The 14,550-nt window shown below is 36.5% G+C and overlaps 1 protein-coding gene across 1 annotated transcript in view; it reads left to right on the forward strand.

Moving 5' to 3' along the window:
* The window catches only part of MMP20 (matrix metallopeptidase 20), a 77,636-nt gene that overhangs the window by 52,405 nt on the left and 10,681 nt on the right, over positions 1-14,550 (forward strand). The window contains exons 7-8 of the mRNA XM_006887307.1: positions 3,484-3,620; positions 5,131-5,287. Coding sequence (XP_006887369.1) covers positions 3,484-3,620; positions 5,131-5,287 — 294 coding nt within the window. The remainder of the gene's footprint in view (positions 1-3,483; positions 3,621-5,130; positions 5,288-14,550) is intronic.

Below are 14,550 nucleotides of genomic sequence, written 5' to 3' on the forward strand. Positions count from 1 at the left end.
GCATACAGGTTGAAAAGGTATGGAGACAGGACACATCCCTGGAGTACGCCCTTCCCAATTTTGAACCATGCAGTGTTTCCTTGCTCTGTTCTGATGACTGCCTTATTTTTATTTTTCAGATTTCTTATAGGATTATAGATTTCCTTCAGATTTCAGATTACTTCAGAATTTTTAATACTTTACACAGTTGATATGTAGGGTTTATCTCTATTTTGTATATGTCAGTGCATGAATTATGTAATACATCATGTGTGTACTTGCTGTCACCTGCTGCCCCAAGTCATGGTGACTCTTTGTGCAGGGCGATAGAACTGTTGTCACCAATCCAGTTCTTTTTTTACTTTCCAAAAGGAAATTCCTTTGGGAAGGGATTTTTAAAATTTTTATTGAGTAGAAATTGGTGAAACAAATAAGTTTTCCATTTACTCATTCAGACAGTCACCTTTTCCCACACCCTCCTTAAAATCTTAATTTCTATTACTCTTTCAATCGTATTTTTACCTGACTTCTGAGCTTGATGTTTTGCCAAGTGCTGCTCTTTTGACCTTATATGGCTGTTATACTAAGGAGTGAGGTCCTCACAGGTTTTACTAGGCCTATGGTTTGACTGAGACTTGAGTCACCTATATGAGTTTGAGAGTTTATTATTATTATTATTTAATACTATTGTTATTATTATTAAAAGAAAAATTTATTAAATGCTATCCAAGTAGCAGACAGCAAATCTTCTTAAGAGTGAGAAAGACATTGGCCTCAGAGCCGAGTTCCAGTATTTATGGAGTCTTCTTCCTAACCATGACTTTCCTATCATTCGTTTTCATGTAAAGCAGCCATACATGAGTCCTCCAGAACTAACTGGTGAGTACTGAGCTGACTCTGAAATCCTGTGGCCAATTCAAACAGCCAGTTCACAGAAATAAGTTTTGTTCCGATCTGATCCATAGGGTTTTCAATGGCTGATTTTCAGAAGTAAATTGCCAAACCTTTCTTCCTAACACAACATCATTGCAATGCTTAAATTAAGAGTTTTCAACTTCAATATTTAAGGAGATCTGGTTTTGAGTGGTTAAAATGTTTGGTTGCTAGCAGAAAGGTAAGCAGTTCAACTGTGTCAGTTATATGTAAGAGAAAGGTGTGGCCATTTGCTTCTGTACAGAGTTACCACTTTGGAAACCCTATGAGGCAATTCTACACCATCCTATGGGGTCACTGAGAGTCAGAATCAGCTCAACAGCAGTGGGTTTCAACTTCAGCATTACTGATATGTTGAGTTAGATGTGTTGGACTGTCCTGCACATTGTAAGATATTAACAGCAATTCTCTAGGTCTTATGAAATGAAATGTATCCTAGGATGCAAAGTGGCCTAGTTTAGAGCCTGTGTTATACTTTAATTTACTCCTCCCCTTGTCCTAAAAACAGAGCTTAATTTAGTAAAGATTTTAGAAAGAATTTATACTTCCATGTTTTTATTTAAAAACTCAAAAAGTACAAGTGTATTTTTAATATATATCTTTTATGTGAAAGTTTACAAATCATATCTGATTTTTGTACAATCATTTGTAGACATTTTGTTTTATTTATAACCTTAGTCATAACTGATCAATATCATTAATAAATTACAATGTCTAACCAACCCTTTCGAGACCACTGGCTGAGTGGGTAAGAAGTAATACTGTCAGGGAGGTCTGGTGACCCAGTGGCAAAAAGCTGCACTGTAATCCCAGAGGCATGTGGTTTGAATCCACCAGATGCTCGGCTGGAGAAGAGAGGTCAATCTCCTCCTGTACCAGTCAGGTCAGATTTCAAGATACACACACAAAAAATAATAACTTTTTTTAATTTGTAAAAAAAATAATCTTTTTTACAAATATTGTACTGTTAACCCAAAATTGGCAGTTCAAATCCTCCAGCAACTCCTCATGAAAAAGATAGGCAGTCTCCTTCCATGCAATTTACAGCCTCTGAAAACCCACTAAAGTGTCAGCTGTAAGTCAGTTCTCACTCAACTATAATGAGTTGGTTTTTGTTTCGAATCGATTGTCTATTGCTTTGGGGTTGAAATCAGAAGCAATTCATTGAATTCCCTTTGAATGAAATCACCCAATAATAACATGCAACATCAGTAAAGGTTGACTTGTTCAGTCTTTTCAACAATACCAGCAAGAAAAGCACAGTAGAAAGATGTTTAATAACTTATCCAAAGCAATGTGGTTTTTAAATAAAGTAGACATGCACCAAACTAAGAGCTCTAATCAAAAAGCCTGCATCTTGACCCTGACACTTTACAACTTGGCAGATGCAGTCATTCAGGACCTCAGTGTCAGGTGCACCTTCAAATGAGAAGGTAGACATTAATTTTGTCTATTGGTCCTGTTGTTGCTATTATTGTTTCCTTGAGGTTGAGGTATCATCCATATTGAAGTGTGTGACAATAAGGGCACTGTAAATGTTTGATACTTTGGACAGGGAAATTCAGCAAAAGATTTGAAGAATTCCTAAACAACATGGAAAGTTAAATCTCACAACTTTACTAACATCTCCCTGCTCAAAAATAATGCCATGTGTTTATTCTAGGCTCCTAAAAACCCAAGTGTACTATCCATATTTCATAAACAAGATTATTATCTCCAAAATTAAAAACAGGACACATTTACCATAGGAGTTTCAGCCTGGTACACTCATTTTCATACTGCCATATTGTGTGGAAAAAATATTGGATAACTGGATGGGACACTTTGAGTTGCTAAACCTAAAATTAATACATGTATACTCAAAAAGATTTTCTGTTAATTAGCTTTCAGGATCACAGATGCAAACGTTTTTTATAGATAATTATACAGGCAGCACCATAAATACAGGTGCTAATGTTTCTGTTAGTTTTACAGGATATAATTAGTATCTTCCAACTACAAAATTTTCATCCATTTATATAACATGTACAATGTTTACATTCTGTGTCATGCTTATTTTTGTGATATTTTGGTCTAAAATATGAACAGCAAGGGAAATTTCTTAGTCCAATGGATCAGACATTTTCACTAAATGACAGTAGATGTTTCTCTGGTCTGGACAATTGTTAACCATCAATAAATGTAATTTTATTTTTAATGGAAATTTTTTTAATCAAATGTTATTGGGGAAAGGAGGATATACAACTTAGTTGAAAAAAATCATCCATCTAATCACCTCATTATCTCTTTCCATGTTGTGACTATCCTTAAATAAGGGGAAATAAACGGGTTTTCAGAGATGTTAAAACAATAAAAAGGGGAAAGTAAGTGCTTACTCATGCCAAAAAAAAAGTGTTTTTTCCTTAAAAAGAAAGTAAGCGTATTAATTTTTTAATAAAAAATAGTTATGTCATTTGCTCTGTCCACCCTTAGCAATGGCATCTAATGAGTGATTTGCAGTTCATACACTCCAAGCACAGTGAAAGACCTAAACCAATACTTTATCTTTACTCTTTTTGGAACAACAAATAGGATTTTCTGGCGGCGGCAGGTGCACTTGACGGCAGGAATCCGGCCCAGCACTATTACCAGCTCCTTCCCACAACTTATGTCTAATGTGGATGCAGCTTATGAAGTGGCTGAGAGGGGCGTCGCTTACTTCTTCAAAGGTACTTGGTCACACTATGTTCTTGTGTACAGTCGAGTCAGAACCAACCCAGAGCTGACTCTCCTGAGGGTTTTCAGAGGCAGTAAATTGCACAGGAGGAGACTGCCCATCCTTTTCCCTCGGAGGAGATAGCGGCCTCGAACCGCGTGCCTTCTGGATTACAGCATAGTTTCTTGTCTCTAGGTCACCAGAGCTCCCTTGCTCACACTGTACAGCACTCTAAATGCTTGTTCAGTGATAAAAGACTGTGTTTCCATTGCTCCTTCTTCTCAGGTTGGCTACAAATATGTATTGTAACAATGGCATGAATGGCAATGACTCAGCTGTGAGAGCCACACTTTGTGAGAGTCTTGTATGGCACTATGCTGGTAAGGGGTAGTGCCCAAGGAGTTAGAAACATAGTTCCTATCTTCCAGGAGCTTTGCTGGCATATTCATGACATTGTCTACAAAGAACTTCTAATTAACAATCACCCACACGTTCTTCCTTACTAAACACCGTGCAGGCAGCTGGGACTGAAGGGAGACACACTGATTTCAAGTTTTGGCCCAGACCTCTATTATTTGAATGACTTTTAAAAGTTACCTACTGTCTCTGGGCCTCAGTTTCTTCCTTTGTAGAGAGATTGCAGTTATGTCAACTTTGAAGATGTGATAATAGCCAGCCGATAGAATTATCCAATTAATGGTGACTATAATTTTTTGCTCTCATGAAAACAAATATTAGTCTATTTTACTGATTTCAATAGTTATAGGATTTTTCTCTCCTATTGAGTCAGGGAATTCTGGTGGCCCGGTTATAGGGAGCTGTGCTGCCAGCACAGTGCCACATAGTTCAAATCCACCAGCCACTGGTTGAAGATGAGAAATCTCCTCTCGTGTGATTTACAGTTTCTGAAAGCTGACTGGAAGGTCAGGTATAAATCAATTTCAATGCAATGGTAAACAGCAAAATCTTTTCCTTATTTTCTTGGTGATAAAGAATAAAGAAAAACTGTAGAATTGAGTTAAAATCATAGCATGTAATGTTATTTTTCCCTTTTCTCTCATAGATATATGAGATAGAAATAAGAATAGAAATTGAAAGAATCTTGAAAAATCAATGCATTTTTAAGAGGACATTTTATCAATATTATTGTTTCTGAGACATCTTTTTATCTCCAAAATTTTGGGAAATATTGAAATATTTTATTGCATTGATTTCTTATAGGGTTGTATCTTCTGCTGCCAATGACAAATGTCCCTTAGCTTTATTTGTGACCTTGCACAGGCATCTTTAAAAATGAGATACATTACTTATTGGTACATTGTTGTTGTTGTTATGTGCCATCAAGTCAGAACCAACTCATGGCTGACCTTCTACTGTGTTTTCAAAGGTGGTAAGTTGCACTGTCCATCTTTCTCCTGCAGAGTATCTAGTGGATTAGGTTGGCAGTACACCTTCTTATTCACAAGCCACCAGAGCTCCCTTTTTGGTAGAAAATGTTAATAAACTTCAATTTCTGTTTCCAGGTCCCCACTACTGGGTAACAAGAGGATTCCAAATGCAAGGCCCTCCTCGAACTATTTATGACTTCGGGTTTCCTAGGTATGTACAGCGAATAGATGCTGCCGTCTACCTCAAAGAGCCTCAGAAGACTCTCTTCTTCGTAGGAGATGAATACTACAGGTAAAGTTTCCCTCCTTTGTCTGTTTTATTGTTAAAATGTATAGAACAAGAGAAAAACAATCCTTTGCAAAAAAATAGTACAAAGGCAGTGTAAGTTTATTTATTCTTTGAGGTCATTTGGGTGTCATGTATAAAACAGTTGACACTGTCTTCGAGATTCTGAACCATCCAGATGCAAAGTGAAGCATTCATTCCATAATCCCATTTTTTGGTCTTCATATCCCCAAACATCCTTGGTCTGTCAACATACTCACTAACTGGACCACTAGTGGCTTCAAAGAGTGAATGTAGTATCCCTGTAGCATAGAGGTATTCACTGGGATATCTATGGGGAAGTGAGCTTTACTGAGATGTGTGTACTAATGTCTCCTGGGGTACTCTATGATTTGTGCAAAATGAGAGTGGTCAAAACTTTGGCACCTTTTTGAGGAAAGTTCTGTAAAGGAAAGCCTTTTGCTAAGCCCTTCTGTCTAACCTACAAGAAGAAGACTTTATCCAAAGGAAATGACATGTCATTTCGATAGCTGTCTACCGATGTAGAGAAAAACATGTGAAACTGTTCACTACAGATTAGTCAATAAGCACAAGTAAACTTTAGTTAATCTTGCTTACTGAGTAATCTGTCCTTATCATAGATTTTAAATTTGAAAACAGACTTGATTTTGTAGGAAGATGCTGTGAGGTTGAGACAGAGACATATGGCAAGCATACTTAGAAGCAGAATCTTTGATGTGATAATGAAAGGTGAAATTGTTCAGCACACCTTAGTAAGTAAATTTATAATTACCTTACTCATTGGGTAATCCAACACTCTATCCATCCTTGGCTGATCTATGCTGAATAATGAACACAGCCCTTGACTTTGAACTCTGTTCAAAGACCAGTTCATTTGTATATTTCCCCATGATAATCTCAGTTCTCTTCCCTGACTATTTCTTCTGGCCTCAAAAGAGAGAAGCAAAAGCAGATTCTAAACAAGTTATTATGCTGTCTTCATTCCATGACAGGGCCTAGTTAAAAGCAATAAAAACCAACTTGGGCTCAAGAACTCTTACTCTATTTCATACTGTCATGTTTTAAGCCATTTGTGTGGCATCAAAGAATCTACACATAAAGGTTTATCATCTTCTTGCACTTGACTAATATTTAACTGCTCCAATTTGGAGACAAGACAGTAATATCACTAGAGCACCAGCACATTTCAAAAACAAAATTTATTTTATTTTTTAAGTTTCTATTGTTATTATTATTATTATTAATTTCAATGAACATCTACAGAAACTTTGGAATTCCATTCATTCATTGTTACACTTTTCTCCCCACCCCCACCCCCAGTGCGCTCCTCTCCTTGAAAAGCAAAAGACAAACTCCTTCGCTGGTAATTCCAAACAAATGTGAACCCCATGCGTCAACTCTTCTGGGTCACTGAGAGACCCGGTAGCTTTCATGCAATCCCATGAGCTGTGCCTTCCAGATCAATGTTCCTTTTCTATTGTGAAACATGTAATAATTGTATTGAGAATCCACTATATTCTGGGCTGAGTAGGATTCTTCAAAGTCTTTCTCTAATATATTATTTAATATGTTGCTGGAATCACAGCACTGATGTAGAAGAAGGTAGGTATTGAAACAAGCAATCCCATTGGGGCTTTCAGAAAACAGGATTGAGAAAAACATTCAGGAGAATATGTATGAAAGTGTGAAAGTGTTTGTTTCATCATAATTATAATTACATATTCCGTTTCTTTTTCAACAACTGTTCATAATCTGATTCTCACCAGGGAGGTACAGAGGAAATAGCTCACTCTTCCACTTTCTCCCTTTATCACCTCATCTTTGGACTAACTTCACTGCCTGCCAGAGCCTGCAGTAAAGCATGTTCCTATAACCAGGCAGGAATGAGATTTAACAACTGACACAGGAGTTTTGATGAGGCAGAAGTTTAAAAGTCTTTGTGACTATAAGATTTGGGGAGAAGGAATCCCTCTGATATGAAGGATCCCCTAGTTGCTACAAAGGCCACTTTGCAACTGGGTCACTGTGAAAGTCTACTTTTCAAAATTCCTCAACAATCTGTTCTTGTTGTTGTTCTTGTTGTTGTTGCTAAGTGCCATCCACACAATCTCCACCACACTCAAGCCCACTGTGCCAATCCATCTTATTGAGGGTCTTTCTTTCTCTCACTGCCTCTTTACTTGAAAACTTGACATCTCTCTTTACCTGCCATGTGTAACATTCTGTATCTGCAATATGTAGCAGTGTCTCACACAAGTCAGTCCATTGTGTCATGCCAACTCTATCTCATAGAGACTGTCAAGTACAGAGTAGAGCTTCCTAGGATTCCATAGGATTTTTAAAGCTATATATCTATTTGCCACATATTTCTCCCATCAAGCTGCTAGTGAATTTAAAACTATATTTTGCTTAGGAGCTGAGCACCTAATTACTATAATACCAGAATACTTGACCTATGTATTTCATTTTGGCCTTATTTCAATCTACTTCATCTTCTTGTTATGCCATCGAGTTGAGTATGACTCATAGCAACACTATGAACAACAGATCTGAACCCTATGCTATCCTATGCGATCCTCACAATCTCTGACACTCTTAAACTCATTACTACAGTCACTGTGTCAATCCATCTGGTTGAGAGCCTACTCACTTTGGCAGCCCCTCCCTCTTCCCAAGCATAAAATCCCTCTCCAATGAATAACTTCTCCTTGCAACATTTCCAAAGTATGTGAGGCAAAATTTTCTAGTCTTTGCTTCTAAGGAACGCTCTGTTTGCACCTTCTCCAAGACATACCTATTAGTTCTTTTCAACAGTCAGTGATATAGTCTTAGCAATCTAGAGAAAACAAATTTTAAGAAGAGTAGCCTGAACATTAACGCAAGTATTAATGAGCCCATTTTTTTAGAAAGAAAAGGAATCCATGTTAGACATTTATTAACATTAACCTTCTCAGTTATTGAGAACATTGTCTGCAATAATGCACATAGACCCTTAACATTGTACCTGTGCAAAGCGAAAGAGACACACAACAAACAAAAAACTCCCAAACTCATAGCTATCAAATATGAGTTGCAATAGTCCGAAAGAGAGAGTACACTTTCCCCATATTGTTTGAAAAGCTGAATGTCCTTATAGAGGCAGACTGCCTCAGCTTTCTCTGGTGGAGCAAGTCGTGAGTTCAAGCTACAGACCTTTTGGTTAACCATTATCCTGCTAGCGCTTGTTGGCACATAGCAGGCACTCAAAACGAGTAACTGTTTGTGGGAGGAGAGGAAGAGTAGTTCTTAGGTGAGAATAGAAACTGATGTGGTAATTCACAAGTAATTCTTTAAAATGTGTTCATTAACAAGGAAATCCTTAAACCTCAATATTACTTTAAATGCCCACCCACTCTAAGAGCTAGGTTGAATTGGAATTTCTTTTTAAATACAGGAGAGTCTTTACATTGGCTGAAAGTTTTGGTTTAGGCAAACCATACATACATCATTCGGCAGTACTACTCTTCAACTCTATGTACTCCAACACACACACTTGGTTTGTACTCTAAGAAATAAGCTGCAATTCTGACACAATAGCTTGAAAGTTCAGGAAAAGATATTCAATCGGGATGACGAATAAAGCCTTTTTATGTTCTACACTTTACAGTTAGCAGGGTTTTGTGGGTGTGATTTCTTAATGCTGTGTGAAGACTTGTATTGGTTAAATTCTTCAATTAGCTGTCAGTAACAGAGTACTAAAATCTAACTGTGGTTTAATCATACAAGCATTTGTCTTTCTCATAAACAAATCTGATAAACAAAAAATCTGATTTGGGTTGGTGACCACTGGAGTCTGTAGTCACTGTGGACCCACGTTCCTCTGGATACTTTGCTCCACTATTCTTAATACTAGGGGCTCTGGGGGTGCAGTGTGTTACATGTTGCTGCTAACCAAAAGCTCAGCAATTTGAACACTAGCTGTTCTGCAAGAGAAAGATGCGGCATCTCTTCCCACAGAAACCCATTGGAGTGTCCCTGTGAGCCTAAATTGACTCAGTGGCAGTGGGTTTATTATTCTTAATACTAATATTGTTAATGGCTTTCCTTCTCATATGCCATGTTTTGAGGTAGTCGATGGAGCTTCAGTCCTAACATTTTTTATCCTAAGCAGGAGGAAGGAACATGAGAGAAAAGGAGGCAAGTGAAGTTTTATAAGTAAGCACATGGTGACATTCAGTAATAAGATCTATGTTGTTGATTGCCATCGAGTCGAGCACAACTCATAGTGACCCTATGAACAAAAGGCCTGAAGCCTTTCTATAACTGTCATCATTTATAAAACCTTATAGAGTTTCCAGGGGCATTTTGTTTAGGAAGTGATTGCTACTTCTGCTTCCAAATATGGATTATAATTAATAATAACTAATAATTTAATTCACAAGCCCCATATTATAGACTTTTAATTTCACCATATTTGACATCCACCGACAGTCTATTGAATCTTATATCCTTGTTCATTTTCAAATTCTTGCCTAAACTCCATGCTGGTTCAACTTAGGACACAAATACTATGCTAAGAGAAAATTTGTCTCTGAATATGTTTGTTGCTGGAAAAATTCCTCATGAACCTCTAGACTTTGGCCCCAGTTTCAGTGAATGAACTGCTCTAGGGAAATTCCTAATGAAGTTCCTCTCCTGACATTCAGTTTGTTTGGGATTTACCTACTTTCAGAAGGCCCGACGGTGAGAACCAACATGTCATTATAGCAGTAACTCACAGGAGCAACCACATAACCACAGGTGAAACTCAGAAGAGGGCCTCTACCAAGAAGTTGCTCTTACATTCTATATTGGTGGATAATATATTGGTGAAACTTTGCTTTGGCTGCTTCTCTACTCATCTATTTACTTTTCCTCCTTGTTTTACTCTTTCTAGAAAGCCCTCAGTATTCTGCCAGTGTTTCTTCCTCTACATTACTTACACTACTTATGGTCAATTTCCCCCTTTAGTTCTTCTCCCTCTGATAATAGACTAGAGTTTGTACCAAGGCATTTCTGGATGCTGTTGGGATACCATTAACTGCATCAATCCTTGAGATACTTAGTTAATGTTTTCATTGTTTTATGTTAGGTAATTTTATTTACATATCGCATTCCTTTCAGTCATTTTACCACCTCGAAAACATCCTACACAGATAGAGTGGAGGCATCATTGTGGCAAAGTAAGTCACAATCATTCCCAGTTCTCTTTTCCGGATGTCTCAAGAGCACTGAAATGGCTCTTCTTATTTAAAGATTTTATGATTAGTCACCCACAGCTCTGTGGGCTCAACAGTTAAATAACTAGACCAAAAGGTCAGTGATGTAAACTCATCAGCTATTCTGAGGGGAAAGATGAGGTAGTCTTCCTTAAAGACAGACCATTTTAGAGAGCCTTGAGGGCAGTTCTACTCTGTCATGTGGAGTGGCTGTGAGCTGGAATTGACCGCACAGCAGTGGGTTTGGTTTGGGGATAATTAGTCACCAGAACAGTAACATTTAAGTAGTCAAATGGTGAGCAGTTAAAAGAAGAAAAGGGAAAGAGAGTCCAATTTTATTTATACTGTCTTGAATTTAAAAAAAAAAACCTCAATATTTTTCATTACAAACCATCATATTCAAATTACATTTACAGGACATATGTGTTAGACCTTGTACTAGACCCTTGACATTCAAGAGTTCTTGTGGTAAACAGTGTAGGCAGAAGTCAGAGAGCTGTTATATTAATCTGACTCTACCAGGAATTACCTGGCAATCTAGATTGTCTCCCTGTCTCTGTTTCTTCATCTCTAAAAGGGAGCTAAAAGTAGTATCTACAAACATAGGGCTATGGGATTGAACGAGAAATGTTGTGAAATGGCTAAATAACAATTCATGTCATTAATAGTGGGGGCTTTTAATGCTCCAACAGTTGTGAATAGATTTGTTGTTGTTGAGTGCTGTCCACTTGTCCTGTCAAGTACAACTCATAGCGACCCTATAAACAAAAGATCTGAAACCTGTTCTATCCTGTGCCATCCTCAAACTTCCTGACACACAAGAGCCCAGTGCAGCAGTCACCATGTCAATCCACCTAGAGATAAAGAATTAAGATTCATGCAAAAGCAATATTTACCCTAATAGAAATTTGCACAGGGATGAGTTGGAGAAAGCAAAGAGGAATTACCAATGCTAGTAAAAGGTGCTAGATAAGACTTCATCATGGAACTTATATCTGACCCCAGTTTGAGGGTTGAGTGGGAGTTTCCTTGGCAGGGAAGTAGAAGGGGCAGTGGATGGGGTTAGGAGGTTTCCAAGCAAACAAAAGAGTTGAAGTAAAGGCACTTATGCATGAATTGGACTCTATGTAGCAAGAAAGCCATAGCAATTCGATATAAATAGAAAGCGGGCTAAAAGGAGAGAAGTGGTCCAAGGAGAAGCAGAGTGTAGATGTTTGAGGATTTTTGCCTAGCTAGATAGTTCAGTGTTTGTTCCGTACAAAAGAAGGGCATTATTTATTGTTTTAAATAAGAGGATAACTCAATGAGACTTGTTTTACAAAACTATTATTGTGGTTAGTAGCAGTGTAACTTGTTTGGAGGGAAACAAAACTAGAAGAATTCTTCATGGTAAAACTTGTCTTACAGAAGATACTAAAAGAAAATTTTTATACTGAAAGTAAGTGACCCCAGAGAACAATTTAAATATTTTTTTCTAAAGCAAAGGACACCAGGAAAGGTAATTCTATAATTCTAAATTTTTTAAAGATAATATAAATGCATATTTATTCTCCTTTTATAACTGATCTAAAACTCTTTATATGAAACAATATTTACATAATTGTATTTGTTGTTGTTGTTGTTGTTATGTGCCATCAAGTCGCTTGTGACTCATAGCGACCCTATGTACAACAGCCCTAGCAGGTCTATAAAATGTAGAAATAGATTTTCTGGTAATAACAAAAAACATGAGTGCAAGAGCAAAATGAGATAGCAAAGGAAATTACATTGTTGTTATGTACCTTCAAGTCAGAATCCACGTATAGTTGACCCATTAGCAGGTTTTCAAAAGTTGTAAATTGCACGGAAGAGATTGCCCATCTTTCTCCTGCAGAACAGCTGGTGGATTTGAACTAATTGCCTTTGAGTTAGTACCACAACTCCTTATCACTAGGCCACCAGAGCTCCTTAAAGGAAATTATTCAAGATAGTAGCTAAAACCCAGAGACAAATGAAGAATGCTGGAAATGGTAAACAAGAAGGTTCATGTAAGAAGAGCTATGGAGAGAGAAAGATGCGTATATATGCATATACATGCATTTATTGTTCTCTTTATTCTCTCAGGTCCTTTAAGAGACATAACATTATATAAAGAAATAATAATAATAAAGTATTGTTGGTTTGTAACATATACACATATAATATGTATAGAAATAACACTAAATAGCTAGTGAAGAGGAATAATAGAACAGCATAGATGTGACATTTCTATAGATTACTGGAATTAAATTAGTATAAGTCTGAAGCAGACCTTAATAATTAGGATTTATAGGGGAAATCTATATAAATTATTAAGGAAATTAAAAACAGTGAAAAAGCAATAAAAATACTGGAAAATTTTCATAAATATAGAAGAAAGCTGTAAAGGAGGAATGGAAATTTTTTTTAAAAACACAGGAGACAGCAAATATAAACTAAAATAGAAGATACAAATTTAATTGTATAAATAATATTAAATATGTATAAGCTAACTGTCCACACACTCCTCCAAGAGAAGATCCAACTATATACTCTTCCAGGAGAAATACTTGGGTTCACATATATACACAGATTAAAAGCAAAAAGATATAAAATATGCATTAAAAAGTCAGAGTGGTTTCATAATATCAAACAAAATAGAATTAAAAATTTATAAATAAGATATTTAAAACAAAGAGGGAAATTTTATAATGCTGAAAGTTCTCATTTATCAGGAAAATATAACATTTATAAACATACATGCATCTAACAATGAAACCCTAAAAGACAATGAGCAAAAACTTAGAGCAACAGAGAGATTAACAATTCAAAAATAATAGTTGTAGATTTCAGTACCCTACTTACAATATTGAAAATAAAATCATTATCTTTTCAATTACTTGCTATGCATCCAAGAGCTGACAGTGAATAAGGATGACAGCAGAAGAATACCTTTGAATAGAGTGCTAAATATTCAGTAGATCGCCAAGAGAACAAATAAATATGTCCTGGAGATAGTGTAGCCAAGGTGCTCCTTAGTGAAAAGGATGGTGAAACTTGGTCTCATATACTCTGGATATATTGTTAGGAGGGGCCAGTCCTTGGAAAAGGACATCATATTCAAAAAAGTAGAGGGTCAGCAAAGGAAAGGAAGATTCTCAATGAGATAGATTAACATAGTGACCTTAACAATGATTCAAGTGTGTCAAAGATGATGAAAATGGCATAGGAAATGGCAGGGTTCAGATTCATTGTTCATAGGTCACCATGAGTCACAGTGAACCCAACAGCACTAACAATAGATTTCAGTAGTTGACAAAATAACCAAATAGAAGATCAAGAAGGAAATTGAGACTTAGTCAACACTATAAATCAAGTAGACCTAACAGACATCAGTAGAACACTCCAGACAACAGTAGGGTATATATTCTTCATAAATGTTCATAAAATATTCTCCAAATAGACATGTTGATGTTTCAAAAAATTCTCAACAAGTTTTAAAGGATGAAAATAATACAGAATATGTCCTCCGATTATACTGGAATAAGATTAGAGCTCAATAACAGAAAGAACTATCAGGAACTCACACATATATATGGAAATTAAATAACACCTCCCTAAGCAACCCGTACGGAGTTCTGGTGGCCTAGTGATAAGAAGCTACACTGTAATCCTGAAAGTTTGTGCGTCGAATGTATCAGCTGTTCCCTGGAACAAAGATGGGCAATCTCCTCCTGTGCAGTCGATTCCAACTTGACAGTACACAGCAATAAAAACAAGCAACAAAGAAGATGGGTTTTTTTTAAGTAAATTATCAAATTCTTTGAGGGAAATGAAAATGAAGACATAAAGTACAGAAACTCAAGTAGTGCCTAAAAGGAAATTTACTGCTGTAAATGTCCACAATAAAAAGATGATTTCATATTAATAGCCTATCTTCAATCTTTGAACACTGGAATGAGAAGAGCAACATAAAATCTAAAGAAAGCAAAAGAAGAAAAGAGCGAAAAATTA

Source organism: Elephantulus edwardii, unplaced genomic scaffold (genome assembly GCF_000299155.1).
Source record: "Elephantulus edwardii isolate Elephantulus edwardi_28Jun2011 unplaced genomic scaffold, EleEdw1.0 scaffold00056, whole genome shotgun sequence".
NCBI classification, from domain to species: Eukaryota; Metazoa; Chordata; class Mammalia; order Macroscelidea; family Macroscelididae; genus Elephantulus; species Elephantulus edwardii.